At 42.1% G+C, this 17,310-nt stretch overlaps 2 protein-coding genes across 4 annotated transcripts; one reads left to right on the top strand and one right to left on the bottom strand.

Annotated features, from left to right (window-relative positions):
- Window positions 1–1,110: 1,110 nt before the first annotated feature.
- On the top strand, window positions 1,111–8,357 carry rpgrb (retinitis pigmentosa GTPase regulator b). Of its 3 annotated transcripts, none has more exons than XM_053887890.1 (15): window positions 1,111–1,234; window positions 1,489–1,614; window positions 1,702–1,794; window positions 2,148–2,210; window positions 2,286–2,444; window positions 2,683–2,832; window positions 3,375–3,533; window positions 3,609–3,764; window positions 4,195–4,319; window positions 4,460–4,648; window positions 4,716–4,866; window positions 4,992–5,062; window positions 5,131–5,190; window positions 5,714–7,878; window positions 8,212–8,357. In XM_053887890.1, exons 1-14 carry the CDS (start codon window positions 1,204–1,206, stop codon window positions 7,406–7,408), a joined length of 3,228 nt encoding a protein of 1,075 aa, XP_053743865.1. In that variant the 5' UTR covers window positions 1,111–1,203; the 3' UTR covers window positions 7,409–7,878; window positions 8,212–8,357. The 3 variants fall into 3 exon arrangements, with proteins under 3 accessions (XP_053743865.1, XP_053743855.1, XP_053743875.1); XM_053887880.1 differs by having other exon boundaries at window positions 5,711–7,878; XM_053887900.1 differs by lacking the exons at window positions 1,111–1,234; window positions 1,489–1,614; window positions 1,702–1,794; window positions 2,148–2,210 and having other exon boundaries at window positions 2,381–2,444; window positions 2,683–2,768; window positions 5,711–7,878.
- A 1,905-nt stretch (window positions 8,358–10,262) lies between these two features.
- On the bottom strand, window positions 10,263–16,268 carry LOC128771973 (cytochrome b-245 heavy chain). The gene is made up of 13 exons (XM_053887912.1): window positions 16,152–16,268; window positions 15,358–15,450; window positions 15,148–15,258; window positions 14,997–15,081; window positions 14,782–14,927; window positions 14,318–14,499; window positions 14,106–14,238; window positions 13,949–14,041; window positions 13,194–13,447; window positions 12,722–12,884; window positions 12,151–12,297; window positions 11,968–12,092; window positions 10,263–10,790 (listed from the first exon to the last, which is right to left on the bottom strand). Exons 1-13 carry the CDS (start codon window positions 16,194–16,196, stop codon window positions 10,673–10,675), a joined length of 1,695 nt encoding a protein of 564 aa, XP_053743887.1. The 5' UTR covers window positions 16,197–16,268; the 3' UTR covers window positions 10,263–10,672.
- Window positions 16,269–17,310: the final 1,042 nt, after the last annotated feature.

Here is a 17,310-nt window from a genome sequence, read left to right as displayed (position 1 = left end):
TTACGATGGACTCTGAAGACTTGTGTGGAACTAACTGCTGACAGGATGTGAAGTAGCAGAACTTGCTGATCAATCTGGTCTCATCTTTCAAATGACAATGCTGGACCACTCTGAAAATGTATAGGTTGTGTGCGTCTTCTGCTACTGACTGCTTGCATGCTGACTGTGAAGGTTCCTGCTGGACCCAGGACCATGGCACCCACTGGACCAAACCCAGAGTCCAGGTTAAAAGCCTGAAGGGATTCAAACAGACCAAATGTGTCATCAAACAATTGCCATAGGACGAAAGGGAAGCCATAAAACACATTTTTTTTTATTTATTCTGTTTATAGTTTTGTACAATGAATTGAACTCATGTCTTTACTTTTGAAATCTTGTCCCTTCTTTTTATCATTTATTAGCAATGATCAACAGAATTTTGGCTCAATAAATAATTCCCATGCTGATATGTTCTAGGGTTTAAGTCTAAAAAAACGAAATAGCACTTTAATTATTTTTTAAATGGTCATGTACAATGTTTAAATCATATGTGACCAGAGTAATAAATCAAACAATATATTTATTTGGAAGCATCTTTAACCAAGTTATCAGTTTACTATCAGTTAGCACATGGAGTGCTATTTTAAGTGTCTCTGTAAATTGTGTGCAAATACGATTTAATGATGTATTGTTGAATAATCTAAGCATAACTTATAATAATAATAATAATAATATTTAAGCATCAAGTTAGGAGAAGGTTTTCTCTGAATTGTTATCAGAATTGTAATTTTATGTTGTCTGTTAAGTGTGAACAAAAATATAAATATATTTATTTTTTGAAAATAAAATGTTGTTAAACAAGGTCATTTTTTGTGTTTTTAACTCCTCTTTAATGGCATTTTGATGCATCTTCTTTACCTTCTTCCAGAAACGAACAGTTTTAGTGAGGCAGTTATTGCTTCCAAATTAAACATGAATGAGCAATCTCTACGAGGATATTTATTGAATTCAGCGCTAAGCGGTGGTGAACTGAAGATGTATGTGTCTATGTGCAGTATGTTCTTGTCTAATGTTTTAACAAAAACAACATGCGTTCATGTGCCTTTAATTGTCACGTGACGGTCACCTAGGAGATGCCTTGTTTATTTCCGGGTTGTTTGAGTCGCAGAGGAGGGTACCAGCTCCTCCGCGACCCCAAGAAAAGCGGATTAAACTCATATAGAGATGTCGAAAGAGGACGAAGACGAAGTGCCAGGTGTGTCGTCGTTTCACATATGATGTTAATTTTTGGCTACATTTTATTTTTAGCTTCAAGTCGTCAGTTCGAGGAGCTTCATTTAGCAAGCTAGCTACGGTAGCGTCTCACACGCTTAAAACTAGCTTAGCACAATGTTTCGTATTTTATATTCACCATATTTTAAGTTCTTATTTTATGTACATGGATTTGGCGTGGCGTGGGGCCGACGTTTTTTGTTTATTCTGTATCTATACATATATAATATTTTGCAGACTCTGGTGCAGTGTTCACATTTGGAAAAAGTAAATTCGCCGACAACATCCCCAGTAAATTCTGGCTTAAAAACGACGTTCCCTTGAAAGTGTCGTGTGGAGATGAACATACCGCTCTGATAACCGGTGAGAAGACACACAGCCTGTTGTCAAACATGCTTATCGTGGTACTCTGAAGATGCATGCTCCGTTTTTGTGTCTGTTTCTTGATAGAAAATGGAAAACTATTCATGTTTGGAAGCAACAACTGGGGTCAGCTTGGTCTGGGATCCAAAGTCACTGTCAACAAACCTACCTGTGTCAAAGGTGCGATGCTTATTTTGATAACATAGCAGATTACTCCTCTCATAATATGGAGGTTTACCACAATCCTTGTATCAGTGGATTTTCAGGACCTGTTCGCAATAAGCTCAACTGCATAATACATATTGTAAAAACCGCTTAAGTAGTTGTAAAAACAACTTCATCTAGTTTAGTATTGAACTACTCTTGTGACGTTGTTTCTGTTGTCGTTCTCAGAAGGTGAATCAGAGTATTATTGCAACATTATAGACTTAACCTCACTGCATGATGTCAATAGCTATTAACAAATGAGAACCCAGAACAACAAAATTGCCAGGTTTGCTCACAGTTGTTTTTATTTTGTGTAATATTTTCAGCTCTCAAAAGTGAAAAAGTTTCTCTAGTAGCATGTGGAAGGAATCACACCCTCATCTCAACCGGTGGGCATCACACTGAACATACCCCTTAACATGAATAGATGGAGGTCTCATTCTAATGCTTGTTTACTCACGCAGCACACGGTAACGTGTATGCCACTGGTGGGAACAATGAAGGTCAGCTGGGACTCGGCGACTGTGATGAGAGAACATCATTCCAAAGAATCAACTTTTTTGATTCATGTGGTCCAGTGGCAATGCTTGCAGCAGGCTCCAACACCTCAGCCGCTCTCACCGGTGAGCCCCAGTGTCATTTCATTGGTTGTTGTGCCGATTGAGCTGCATGCGACATACCGCTAACATTCGGACACAGTAGTCATACTTGAATTGAATTGAAAAGATATTTTGAAAATGTATTTATGACAATTGATTTTTGCTTCTTTTTTCAAAGCTGACCATGTTGGTTTTCTTTATTGCTCTCAAACCTATTTGATTTGTTTCTCCTTTGCATCGCTTTTTATATTCACCTTGTCAGAGCGAGGCAAGCTCTACATGTGGGGTGACAATGGTGAGGGTCAGCTGGGCCTGGGGAAGGAGAGTCAAGTCTCTGTGCCACATGAAGTGAGTGTGGGACAATCCATCCGCTGGGTGTCTTGTGGTTATTACCACTCTGCTTTTGTAACAGGTAATAACTGTTACTTTGTCGTTATTTTCTTTCTATTACAAGAGGTGGGGCAAGATTAAAATAATCAAATTCGTTTTCGTTTAATGAATCATAATTGCATTAAAATATTTGTTGGAATGATCCAATTTTAGGTCAATCTGTACTCATAAGCTTAAACGTGTTTTTTATTTTAAACCATCATTGCAAACTCATATAATCTCCTATACAGTATCGTAGATGTTTTGGGGGAGGACTGAAGCTGCTTGTCAGAGGTTTGCACGAGCGTTTTTTTTAGTTTGGTTACGACATCACTGGGTGATATGGTAAATCTACAATGTTCATCATCATAAATACACAAATTTACCTGCATTATCTGTGTCAAAAGCATCATCTTATACTGGAATTAATCAAAATTTAAAGTCAAATTCCCTAACAATTAGTCTTTTAGATATGTGGCCAATTCTTTTTTCAAATAACTATGGCATCAAAAATATGCCATAGTTATTTGGCATAATAACAAAAATCTAATATATCTCACTCTGTTTCTCTCTCATTCTCACCAGTGGAGGGCGCTCTTTATACATTTGGTGAGCGTGACAGTGGAAAACTAGGTCTGGGCACTGATCAACTGAGCGGACACAAAGTACCTCAGATAGTGAAGGGAATCACAGATCCGGTGACCCAAGTAGCATGTGGTGGTGGCCACACAGTGGCGCTCACAGGTGAACCACGTTATTGATGAATCAGCATGTTGGCCGACTCTTAAAAACAGTAACAACACTCAGCACATCTTTCAGAGGATGGCATCTACTCTTTTGGACTGGGACAGTTCGGTCAGCTCGGGCATGGGACCTTCATCTTTGAGTCAAGGATGCCGAGGCAGATCGATCACTTCAGGAAGGGCAGAGTTCAGCAGGTGGCGTGTGGTGAGAACCATACAGCTGTCGTCACAGGTACAGATACATGTTTACACCTTCTTGACCCTCTGCTGTGTGCCTCACCTGGGCCTCAGAAGAATATTTTCTTGCCCAAAATATGCTCCCTGGCACATTTTCAATAAAGACACCTAATAAAATTACGTGTAGAAAGTTTTGTAATTTTCATTTTTGTGGGTCCATAATAATGTACCACATGTATTAATGGCAAATTATTAGGGATCCCGAAGGTCCTCCAAAACAGAATGGAAGATGTTTGTCCCTCTATAAGTAAAGAGGCCCTTATTTTCACATCTAACTAAAACAACATGGAAGCCAACAACCCACATTTCATAAGTTACATTTTGGACAATTCATCAACTTTATCTGTAAGATAAAGTCTATCGCAGCATCTCACCATGACCCTCACTCGCCCCACTTTTCACAGTCCTCCTCTTCTGTGTTTCAGATGGTGGATTGCTCTACACGTTTGGAGATGGTCGACATGGTAAACTTGGGCTGGGTGAAGAAAACTTCACCAACCAGTTCAAGCCGACTCTGTGTTCGAGATTCCTGCAATATCAGATTGCGCAAGTATGTCCAACTCTATGACCTCAGCTTCTGTGAACCTTTTTTTGTTTTTGTTTTTTCCAGGTGAATTCAATTTGTGACATTACTGTAGAGATGAAAGCATCTGAACTAGCACCGTTTATGGTGTCTCTTTCACGGTGCAGGCTGTATGTGGTGGCTGTCACATGGTGGTCCTGGCTTGTCCTCGGGATCCTGACTCCTGTGTTACTCTGGAAGATGACGATGTGGCAGAGGACGTTTTGGAGCGTCCGTACGTTGAGCTGCTGGACGGCACATCTAAGTCATCCACCTTGCAGAGAAGCATCTCTGCCCGCGTGCGTCGCAGGGAGCGAGTGGGTCTATTTGTTTCTCATTTTGTTTGTTCAAACATGTAGAGACTGATAAGTGTTTTCATAACAGGAACGCTCTCCAGATCAGTTTGGGCCCATGTTCCGGTCACTCCAAAACACAGACTCTTCATCACTGCTCCAGCCAATTCCTTCCAGCAGGACTCGTCCCCAGCCTAAGAGCAGGAAGACACTCAATGCCATAACTCACTCGCTCCCCAAGGGTAAATGTGCCCTTTGCCACTTCACATCTTCAACACATGGGTCTCAAAACAAGCAGTAGTTAGCAGTGAAGACATGAACATTTGACCTGACCTTACTGTATCTGTCTTTCTCCGCTCATTTGCAGAAGACATTGAAACTTTGACAGACAGTGAAAGTGTCAAAGACTTTGGAGAAACAAGCGACTTTCTCAACATGGTGAGAGAAAACTGTGCTTGGAATGAAACAATCCAACCTTTGAACGGATCCTTTTTTTTCTTTGTCAGACCCACGTGATGAAGTTGGACCCTGCAGATAAAAGCCTCTCGCTCTCACCTGTCCACAAGGTACATTTCTGCTTTTACTGAAATCATGTACGAATGATTTGATGCATTTTACAGTTTCTACAAAACAAAAAAAAGTTTTTAAAGATGGAGTCACATAAATAAAAATGTACAATGGTAAATACTAAGACATTTTATCTTATTCTATACTAACCTCATCAAAAGAAACACACTTCTTGGTGTCTCTGTCCTCTGTCTTGGATGAGCTCGATGAATGAATGTAATTCTAAGTAATGTGATTTGGAAAACATAGGCTTTATTTGCTAACATCGTAGTCAAGAATTTGGTGAAACCGGTGGAAAAATTTAGGAAGGCCATGTGAGTGGGGAAACAAAAACATGAAATAATGAATAAATAATAATAAAATGTAATTGACCACTGCGTTGGCCAATTCTCTCTCTAATTCCTCCCTTTATTTTCTGGTCTTTTATTTGCTTTAAATATGAGGATTATTACTATAATTTCATTTATTATTTTCTTTTTGCATTTTTTTCACCCATTCTGCTGTCTTACTGTGGAAAAGAAGATGCCTGGTAAGAGCCAAAAACAGAAACAAAATTTGGCAAAGAGGCAAGTTTCATCAACTAGCGCCAGTGAAGCTCAGAGTAGCTCACAGAGCTCACTGAGAAAGTTGCAACGTAACAAAGAAAACGTGACAAGTCAGAAGCAGCTGAAGAAACCAGCACCTCCCAGTGTGGGATTTGCACGAAGAACAGAGCGAAAAACAGAACTTAGCAAGAGAATGGACCATAAGCAGAGCAAGGATTTTAGCAAGATGACCCGTTCTCAAGATGGAGCGAGGTCATCTGAGGGGAAGCGCTTCAAAAGTAAACCAATTGCTGTTAGCTCAGCTGTTAAACGTGTTCAAAAAGAGCAGCCACACTCCACTACAGGACCCCTGGGGAAACATAAAGACGATGATCTAGAGACATCAGAATCTTTGAGCTCAAAGCTCAGTATGCTAGCCGGAGGAGCGGCTGCACTCGCTGCCGGAGCAACTTTGGTTCAACAGGTGGCGTCACTGAGTCATTTTAACTCTCCATCAGAGAGCAGCCGAGCTCCCATTCATGACAGTGCATCACATTCCCGGTCAGCTGAACTCAACAACAAATCTGGGCCCAGTATAAACATAATTCCTGCTGCAGGCAGTTTCACCAGTGAAGAGGAGAACACTGACAAGATGGAAAGTAAGAAGAAGACAGAGGAAGAGCAAAGGACAAGTGCAGATGTTAGTGAGGCAGAGGACGACACAGAGGAGGGAAACCAAACACATAATAATGAATTTGGAGCTGACCAGCAGGGTGGTGAGGGTGATGAGGATGAGGAAGACGGGAGTGATGAAGCCAGAAGCAGTGAGGAAGAAGACAGTGTTCAAGCACACTCAGAAAGCGAAAAGGGTGGAGAAAAGACACAGAAAAAAGGTGAACAAGAGAAGGTTGAGGAGGGAGATGAGGATACAGAATCTAGTCACATGTCTGAAAGCAGAGAGGAGGAAAGTGAGGATGAGGAGGGCAGTGAGGAGGAAGATGAGGAAGAGGAACAGGAGGATAGTAGCGCAGCCGTGGAGGAGGAGGAGAAGCAGAGTAGTGCAGATGGTGCCAGTAGTGAAGAGGCTGGAAGTGAGAGTGGGAAAGAAGATGGGACAGAGGAGGAAGACAGTGAAGATGAAGCTGAAGATGAGGAGCAGGAGCAAGAAGAAAGTGAGGAGGAGGAGGAAGAAGATCAAAATGAAGAGGAAATGGAGGAAGAAGAAGAGGAAGAAGAATCTGAGGACGAGGAGGAGGAGGAAGAAGAGGACGAGGAGGAAAGTGAGGGAGAAGAAGAGGATGAAGATGAAGAAGAAGAAGAAGAGGAGGAGGAGGAAGAAGAAGATGAGGCAGATGAGGAGGAAGAGGACGGAAATGAAGAGGACGAGGAGGAGGAGGAAGAAGAAGAAGAAGAGGAGGAGGAAGAAGAAGAAGAAGAGGAGGAGGAGGAGGAAGAGGAAGAAGATGAGGAGGAAGAAGAAGAAGATGATGAGGATAGTGAGGGGGATGAGGAGGAGGAGGAGGATGAAAAAAGTGAAAGTGAGGAAGATGTCAAGAAGAAGAAGTCTGCAGTCACCCGAAGACAAAATTTCAAAAGTTCATCCAGGAGTAAACAACGGTCTGGTGCCAAAGGTCAGGCGGAGGAGGAGGAGTTCTGGGACGATGTCTTACCTCAGTACCTTCACCTCAAGTGAACCACCAACCTGGTTGTTGGAAAAAGAAGCAGCAACACATCAGTCATGATCGTGAGACTGACGTATCAGACCATCAGCCTGTGGAGGAACTCAGAAGGTCCCATTTACTTCTCATGTGCTCCAAAGCGTAGCTGTGACTCAGATGGCAAAATGTGACATGTTATCATGGTGTGTGCATTCTTCTGTGTTCTTTTCTATTAAAGTCAATTTCATATTTATTTATTTGTTCTTGTTGGTTTCGTATACTCATTTGTGTTGTCAAAATGGATAGAGAATTGTGTTGCATCAGCAAGTTTTGGGAATCAGATACGTGCATATCATTTACGAGTTCACCGAAAATATCGTTGTACGTCCTTCACAAGAATGTTAAAATGTGCCAGCGTACATTCCAAACCCATCTCTTTGTTGGATTGTTGCCATTGCTTTGACCATGTCTGAGCAGTGGAGCCGTTCGGTTGATGTGAAAGATGGTGAGGCCTCTTCTTGTTAATCCACTATCCCGATACCTGCTGTTCCTCAGACACCAGGCTGCATCCTTTAGCTGTGCATTCCTGTGGAGTCCCCCATAGTTTCCCCTTGTTGTTTATCTCCAGCGATCGTAGCTTTTCCCAGTATCCCTGTGCTCCTAGAGATACTACCCTTCCTTCCATCTGGGTAACCCTTCAACTCCAAACTCACACTGCTTCTCATATTTGTAGGAGCAAAACAAGTGGCATCCTATTGTGCTTTGATATATTATTTCCATTTATTGTTTCCTCTCCCTCATTTAACATCAAACCTGTTTTCGGCATTCCTTCCTCCAGGGCTATGCAGGTCTTCCTTCGGATGGGAGTAAAAATGAGGACAGGACTGAAGATGACTGTGAAGATGAGGATGTGGACAACGATGAGGATGATGAGGATGATGATGATGATGATGATGATGTAGAGGACACCAACAGCGATGGAGAGAAGAAGGATGAGAAAGAGGAAGAGAAGAGTGGTGAGACCACGTCAGTGGATGAAAGAAAAGAGGAGAATCTGTCGGACAAAAATACAGAAGGTGAGGAGGAGCAGAAAAAATGTGTTTCTCTGACTGGAGCGGATGTGGAGAGAAGAAGGTGACGGTTAAGCGGGAAGGAAGAATGTAAACTAGCAGAGAAGATGTGAGCAAGCATGCAGGTGGACCTGAGGGCTACAGACAAAGTATGGAGAAGAACAGAATGACCAGGAGCGAGGAGGCGAGAGGGGGATCTACTGGGGAGGTGAGTGAGGGGAGCAAGAGAAGACGAATAGTAGGAGAGTAAGAATGGTGGAGCACACAGGGCTGGAAGAAAGGGACAGACAGGGATGAAAATCAAGAAGAGACATGGAGATGTTTGGACAACCAGATGTAAATGGGGATGGTGTTTTCATACATAACTGAGCTACGGGCTTTGGACTGACAAATGGTCGGAACACTCTCCCACAGAACAGCAGCACGACACCGGCACCAACGGTGACACAAACATCAATGCTACAACCGTGGAAACAAATGACGGATCCAGGATCCAGCACGGAAGCAAGAAGGTATGACTCTCATGTGTGCTCATGGCTGAGCAGTGACTTAGATGTCTCGCCTCTGCCTAGATGTCTTTCTTCAGACGGCTCTCCCGGTCCAAGCAGAGCAATGGTCCTGAGCTAAACCACACCAGCACAGCAGAGCAAACGGAGCCAGCACCGACTGACTCTGCTACGTCGAGTTACATCCGATCAGAGACTGGAGACGAACAAGCCATAAAACCTCCCACAACTGGAGTTCGGCCATCACACACCCGCTCTGGAGCCTGCAGCCTCCTCTGATCGCTGGATGATCATTGAGCCTGAATTGTTTAAGCGCCTCTGCACTAACCACTATATTTCCTCTGTCAGTGACACTTCACTCGGTGTGTGTGTGTGTGTGTGTGTGTGTGTGTGTGTGTGTGTGTGTGTGTGTGTGTGTGTGTGTGTGTGTGTGTGTGTGCGTGTGTGCGTGTGCGTGCGCGTGTGTGTGTGTGCGCGTGCGTATTTCTGTCTTTGTCAGAACCTGTGTGAGTTTTAATTTTCTTGTTGGGGACTTGTTTATACTGCCTCGTGGGGACGAATTCTTGACAAAACACTGTCCTCGTGGGAACCTCTGCCGGTCCCCAAAGGTCCAAACCTGTTTTTGGATGAAGTCTTTAAAAATCAGAAGTCAGAATCAGAAGTATTGGTTCGGTTAAGGGTGAGAGGCTGGGGAAAGCATTATGGCAATGAGAAACCTTACAATGTCCCCACAGGCAAAGCAATACAAACGTGTGTGAGTGTGTGCGTGTTTAAATATTTATTGCACTATTTTGCACTTTTCTATCTTGAAACATGTTTCATTTTTTATTATCTGAAAGGCGTTGTGTATTTATGTTTTTTGGCCCATGATGTTTGTAATAAAGTTATAATAAATTTAATCCGTAACAAACGTTTATGTAGCTTGATACTGACGTTGGAGAGTAACACGCATGCGCAATTAATACCGACTGAATCGCGTCGTAGATGAACCGGGCGTTTGTGTGGTCAAGTGCTTTGATCACTCAGAGCTTAACGGGACTTTTTGTTTTTTATCATTGCAAGAGGTTTCACAGTCAAATGGGATAACAACACAATATACTGCCCGGTCAGTGTTTTTGCCATTGCCATCGCGCAGGAGACATTAGAGATGCAGCTGTAATTGTGAACACCAGATGGTGCCAAAGCTCTTCTATATCTGTTGAGATTATGTGTTTTTTTTATGCATGCGAAATATTTTTGTTGCCGTAAAAATTATATGTTAAGACATGTCCGATGATTGTCCACAAATTAGTCACACGTCAAGGCCAATGTTGTTTTATTGAAAATGGCTTTTATTGGTCTTAACTTTTAAATATAGACTAAAATAAGGTTCATATCTAAATGTTGAATGTTTGCAAGTTATATAAGGACTTGATTTGATCAAAAGAATATATGTTTATTACAGCTCTGTTTGTCTGCCACATGTTAAAACTGGAAACCCAAAGTCTGTCAGAAGCCAAGATAATCTAAAGAAAGAGACACTAAAAACCATGATATTACAAGCAGAGAGCATCCTGTGAAGCAGAAGTGAAACATTTTTTTTTACAATAGAAAGTGTAGAAACTGTAAAGTTGGTTTTCCCCTGGTGATGAAAGCAAAAAGCAGAAGGGTGAGTCTCCAAAGAAACCCACAGAGTGAAATGGCCACTTTGTGCAAGAGCGTTTACTTAAACCCAAGAGCGAGATCAGAAGTTTTCTTTGTTGAAAATGAACTTGACGTTAGACTCGGAATGAGACAAGCACTGCTTCTCCAGAGCCTTGCCCAGCTGAGGCGGTCCACACAGGAAGACTCCCACTTTGGCTCTAAACAGACACAAACAACAGAGCATTGGGTGCTGTCACCTCCAACAACACAGAGAAAAAAGTTTTCACATTTTTCAATGCTAAATATGAAAATGAACCGGTCACAGCCTAAAGTGCATTTCATGCAAGGAACTGGAAGCTGCCCTATTTATAGTGTATTACTTAGTATCATGGGTGTCGTGGCATTCATGCCTCTGAAGTCATTTAATGTTTCCCACAGGACTCTGAAATCTGCAATAGAAGGGACTGTCATCCAAGAAGTTAGCGTCAGACTGTTGCTATTCAGTGAAGTTTCGATCTTTTTCTTTGTTGTTGCAGTGTTGCCACTAAGAGATTATTAGATACTCGACATTGGTATTGTTAACTCTGTGTGTTCTCGTTATTACATTATTGTTATACTTGTTATACATTATTAACGTTATTACGATATTAATTATAATTAAAATAAATTAAATAAAAAAATTGTAATTTAATTTAACAGTTTGCTCTCCAGACGACAGGGAACCTTTGTAAGTGCAGGAGTTCCTGGTCCACTGATCACACTGATGCACAAGACACGTGGCAGCTAGGATGATAACAACAACAACAAACATGGAGGAATCCCTAAACAAAAGCAAACAAAAGCATCTGTTTGCTTTTGTTCAGGGAGGTTTTTCACTACACAATGGCCAGGGTTTCCACTACTCTGAATGTACTTGAAATTTTTCTAAAATTGAAATTCTTATCCAAATATTTTGAAGACATTAAAAGAGCTTTAGTTTTAATAAGGTGATATAAAAACTTGAATATAACCACCATCGAGATTTATTGTGCCATTGTCAAACTGATGCAAAATAAACAATATTTTGTTGTTTGAATGTATGTATGGGTCCATCATTTGATTCAGTAATATACCAAATTCATTCAAATTGAAAAATGTGGCTTCTTGTGGCAAATATTCTTATACCATTAAACTGCGATTAATTGAGATTAATTAATCAGAAATGCTCTAATTAACTAGATTAATCTTTTAATCGAATATATATATTTATGTATATATGTGTGTGTGTATATATATATATATATATATATATATATATATATATATATATATATATATATATATATATATATATATATATATATATATATATATATATATATATATGCGTTCAGCCTGGCAGCCACATGATCTCACCCCTGGTGAGCCGATGCGATGGTCGTGAACTCGTTGTCCCAGTTAGGTTTTCCGTAAAGTGTCTTTTGTTTGAGGCCTGTGATGGGATCGTTCTCCGCCTCATACTGGACCCGGAAGTATGCAGCCTGACAGAGACAGACATGAGTTTGACGTCACAGGCGGTGCGCCGCAGGAGGCTCCTACCTCCTTGTCCTTCCAGCGAGTGAGGTAGATGTTGTAGCTGAGGAAGTCGGGCATCCCCTTCTCTGCCATCTGCTGCTCCAGGAACTGCAGCAGGTCAGCGAACCACTCGAAGGCTTGGGTCTCAGGACACAACCAGTAGAAGTAGATCTGCAGCCGTGCACACAGACAGGGATCGTTGGTGAACACAGTGCCACAACATTTCAGGCTTTAATGTCACATGACCCGGGTGAGCATTGTGCGACTCAAAGGTCACATGAGGCCAGTTGACTCCCTAAGTCTGAGTATCAATTTCTAAATTTACATTGGGATACTTACTGTGAGGGATGTTCTTCAGTTTAGACTTGCACTTTTCAACAGTTATTTTTAATTTTAAATCTTTTTCTTGCTAGAAGTAAAAAAATCTTGTTAAGAATATTTTGTGATCTGCTGCCCAACAGCTGAGTATATTTCTGAGTCTCATACTGATCCCAAAGGACCACATACTCTCACGGATAATCACTATGATCAATAATCGATGACGTATGAAAGTATTTTCAGCCTCCTCATTCCTACACTTGTCAAGCAATTGTACCTTCTTGGTGAAGACGTCCTGGTTGTTCTGGATGCGTTTGTACCAAACTGATTTCAGAATGGAAGCGAAGGGAGTGACACCGATCCCTGCTCCAACCAGCATGACCACCTCGTATCGAAACACATCCTCACTGGCAGTACCGAAGGGTCCATCGATGGCCACCCTGACAGTCAAATGCAAAAGCTCACATATGAATATTTTCTCTGGTGAGGAACATTCACATTAGTAAATGAGTGAGTGTCATGAGGGTGGACATGTATGGTGGTCTGCTGTTGGAAGAGCTTGAGTTTGCGATGCTCGAGGATGTTGCAGTGTGTTGAGACAAAGCTCTTCCTGTTGAGAAAGGCCTGTGCTTGTTGTGTAACCGTGAACAAAGTGTTGATGCCGTTTGCCTCGTGAGTCACACAATTCTCATCACTCAACACGTAAAGGGCATGAACTGAGGAGAACACTTTTTACTGCTTTGTCGTACTTGGGCAGTTTCCAGGCCTCCTGGGGCTCATCTTTATCTCCACCACACGCCTCATAGAGCTTCTGAGTCCAGTCTCCCACGATGCGGATGTGGGCACTGAAGTAGTCTTCCTCAGGGGCCGAGGTTAGAGTGAAGGGGTGCCACTCCAGCCGGGAGACGGACGGACACTGGATGAAGACGTACTGGCCCACCTCCATGTGGAAGCCTTTCCTCTTCATCTGCAGCTCCAGAGTCTTGGACGGGTGCATCACCACCTGAGAGTCCACCAGCAGAGTTAAGTTCTCTCGTGCTATAAGTGGGACGGGACTTCAACAGGGGCATTTCAATGAATGACAGGTAACATAACCAAGTCCAGGTGCAGCAACATTATGTGATGTCATCATCAGAAATGAGTTTGAGCTGAAGGACAGAAACATGTATAAAGTTTCAGGACGAAATGTGTCGTACTGTGCACTTTGTGGAGTCAACTCAACTCTGCATCACTTCCACCCTGATGTTTAACCTGGTGTGCAGATGGCTCATGTCATCACGATTGAATAATTATAAGTAGGTAACGTTTTTCTAATGAAGGTCACCTTTAGTTATAAGCAAAGGCGACCTTCGACTCCGTCTAACGTTTTGTTCCCTTAATATTCATGGATCCTAGAAGACGTAGATCGTTGCAGCACTTTTCAAACAACATTGCTCTCGGACTTTTCGACTTGTAAGGTAGCTGACCTGCTGAGGCTGCAGCCCCTGCACAGTACGGTTCTCACCTTAGTGATGACGACTTTCTGGTGCGAGCGATAAATCCGGACCAGCCTCTCACAGACATACAGAATCATGGGTCCAATAACCCACTTCCACGTCTGTAGGAGAGAAAAGAAAGAGCAAGTGAAGCCGTGGTTGATGTTCATGATGCCGATGCCGTACCATCGGAGGGTTTCCAGCAAACACCGGCTCGGCACAGAAGGAATCGTTCTTGCCCCAGTCTTCAAACTGGTCTGCACAGACATCAGGGTTGTTTGATATGAGGCTGGCTGGAGTTTGCCCTCGAACAATACGACTGGGAAAAACACAGACGTATAAGAGCGGGTGATCTGCGATGTGTTGTTTTTTTAAGAAAAGAAAAAAAAAAGTTGTACCCAAAACCGTGAAACACCAGTCCGATGAAGAAGATGACGAATAAGTGGTGTGTGTACCAGAACACCTCGAAATATGACCTCCGGATGACCTCCATGGAAGATGTGATGATGAGGATGAGCGCCAGCGTGATGACCACACCAGTGAGTCCAGCGATGGTCGTGAACATCACAATGGTGGGGTTCTGCTTCCGAAGAAAATATGTGTTCCCACATTTCAAAAGCAGTTCACAACATGCGCGGCTCCTCGGGTGACTGGTCACAGCAGGAGGAAGAGCGACGCCATTATGAGAAAGTTCAAAATATGAAATGTCACAGAGAGTATGATGCAATCGGTGACCTGATGTTTTCCCCTTTGTTAGAACATCTAGCACAACAGGTTCTGCTGTGGTTATCGGTAGGTTGCTGCTGGTTCACCTGTATGTTTCTACAGCATTAATGTGAGTTTGCGTGGCGTGTTGACTGACCGTAGCATTGCTCCTGATAGGGTTGAGAAACGATACGTTTTCATTGCCAATATCCGACAGAACAAAGGTCAGCAGGCTTCTGTTCTGGTTTAGCTGAGCGTCCATGAAATACTCAAAGTTGAACAGGTGGGCGATGATGTGGACCGCTGTGAAATGAGGAAGCAAAGCCTCTGTCACACAAACAGGCACAGCTCCGGCACACGTGGCTGCGGTACCTGTGTGGAAGGCGATCATGTATGCCACCAGCTTGTGAAACGTCAGGTTTCTGTCCAGCTGGCGAGCAGCTGAGCGGCTGCAGTACTGAAGGAAGGAGTCCAGTCAGGGGTGGGACCTTGAGGAGATGCGGCAAAATGGGTCAGGTTTTACCTGGATGGATCCTCTCAGGAAGGACAGCAGGTTCCTGCACACCGGCAGAAGGATCAACATGCAGTTGAAGTTGAGACAGGCGGCCGGAGCGCGAGCCCACGACAAGGCATGCTGGGAAACAGACATGTAAGCCGCAACACTTCCCAGCGTGTCATTTTGGTGTTGAAGGAAGTGAAAACAGATAAAAACGTTTGTTGGTGTGTGTCTTACCCCAAGCAGCACTCGAGTGTAGAACCATCTCTTGACCAGAAAAGCCATGTAAAAGTGGACAAACAGGAAGATGTTGATCCCGAGCCACACCAGCTAAGAGAAGAGAAGCACTCAGTCTTTAATCTGCCGTGTGTTCTCTGGGGAACCATAGCACTTTACTTATAGTAAAACAAACTGGATTGTTTGAGTCTTACTGTCACCTCAGATTTAACACATGGCCCTCTACGCATGAACCACATGTATTCTCATTAAATGAAGGTGTGATTGTGTTTCATTTATTCTATTTTTGTCTTACATTCATATTATAATCTCAGATTTCATGTAATTTTATACATAAATTAAATAAAAACAAAAAGTTATTGTCATCAATAAATTGCAACTAATATTAATATATGCAATAAAAGTCTTCAAATTTGTATTTTAATTGTTGATTTGGCAGATAAGCACATTTATATTCAGATTATGAGCATGAGTTCATCGTCTGTAACCTACAATGTTGAGGGTATTGTATATTTTTTCATACGTCCATTCAAAACATTGCTGTCAAGCATTTTCAGATGAATATTCTAGATGTTAATGATAGATGTATTTATCCATGAAATCAACACCAAACCTTAACTTGCATGCAAACATTCAATCTTATTGCAGGAAAAGCAGGAGACAACTAGTGACTGCTCAGATTTTCTCTAACATCCATTCTATTTTATTAAAATACCTCCTATGTAATAGCAAAAATTCCCTCTCTAGATTCTGAACACAAGCACAAAGTACATCAAGACTTTTGAAAAACTCACAATAACAAAGACGGAGACTCCCTCGTTGGCAGCAAAGTTTCCCATGTTTGTCTGAGTGTGTGTGTTTCAGTGCGTCTGGGTGGCTGAATACTGGACGCAAAAGCAAGTGCCTTATAAAGACACAGGGTTCAAATGAGGAAGTGACTCCCCAAATGTCAACATACTGAAGTTTCTCAAAACTCTCTGGGAGCCATTTTAGTGTCTGATGACAATGAAGTGTGGAAGAGTTGAATGAAGTTTAACATTTCATTCCTCACATAGTCCAAATATAATTCACCTCATCTCCAACAGGTGAAGACAGAACAACAGAAGTGGATATTTCTCAGAGGAAATGAAAGAATTATTGATTGATACTTCCTCTTTTCGTAACTGTGTATTAAAATTGAGCTCTGTGATTAAAGAGTGTTGGTTGATAACATCTCTAAGGACACTTTTCCCTTCTGGTCTGGAAGAGTGGCTTCACAGGCAAGAATACTTTTCACAAACCACTCTTGTTCTTCCCACTGAGTGTCACGAATTCATCCCAGAGGTCAAAAATAAAACTTTCACAAACTCTCCATTTAGTCCCGTCAGTAGCACCACATATCCCGACAAGCTTTATTTTACTGTGCGCTTTTATTTTTACTCCAGTTAATTGAATTAACTGGAGTAAAACGTGGTCTGCTGTGTCCAGTCATATGCAGCAATGGCGCCACCGGTAGGTCACAGACATCCTGAATTTCCTGGATTAGAAATAGTCACGCTTCATTTCAAATACTTTATATCATAGGGTTTTTTTTGTTCACGTTTTTAAATAGATAATTTAATCAGTACTGCTTGATGATGTGGTGCTTTATTTATTACTTAATATTATTTATTACTTACTACTTACTATTATTCATTATTTTAAAAAATCGACTTGTAGTCAAAAAAATATTAGATGGTAGGAGGTAGGATTACGAAATCCTCTCTTACTGTCCCCTGAATCATCTCTGTCTCTCAAAGACAGATCAAAGATCAAAGGACCAAAGCGATGCCCATCATACACTTGCCATCAGTAGATGTGGGACTTTAGTCCCGTTGTTGCCTGGCGACAGGTTTAATCTGAGATTATTGCCAGGCCTTTTGTCAGGATTGCAAGACCTGCTCAGACAGCATATGTGACTAGAGACTCCTGCTC

The sequence above is a fragment of the Synchiropus splendidus genome, chromosome 1 (genome assembly GCF_027744825.2).
Source record: "Synchiropus splendidus isolate RoL2022-P1 chromosome 1, RoL_Sspl_1.0, whole genome shotgun sequence".
Lineage (NCBI taxonomy): Eukaryota > Metazoa > Chordata > Actinopteri > Syngnathiformes > Callionymidae > Synchiropus > Synchiropus splendidus.
Note: the sequence above shows the minus strand (reverse complement) of the source record. Positions and strands in the feature narration are given on the sequence as shown.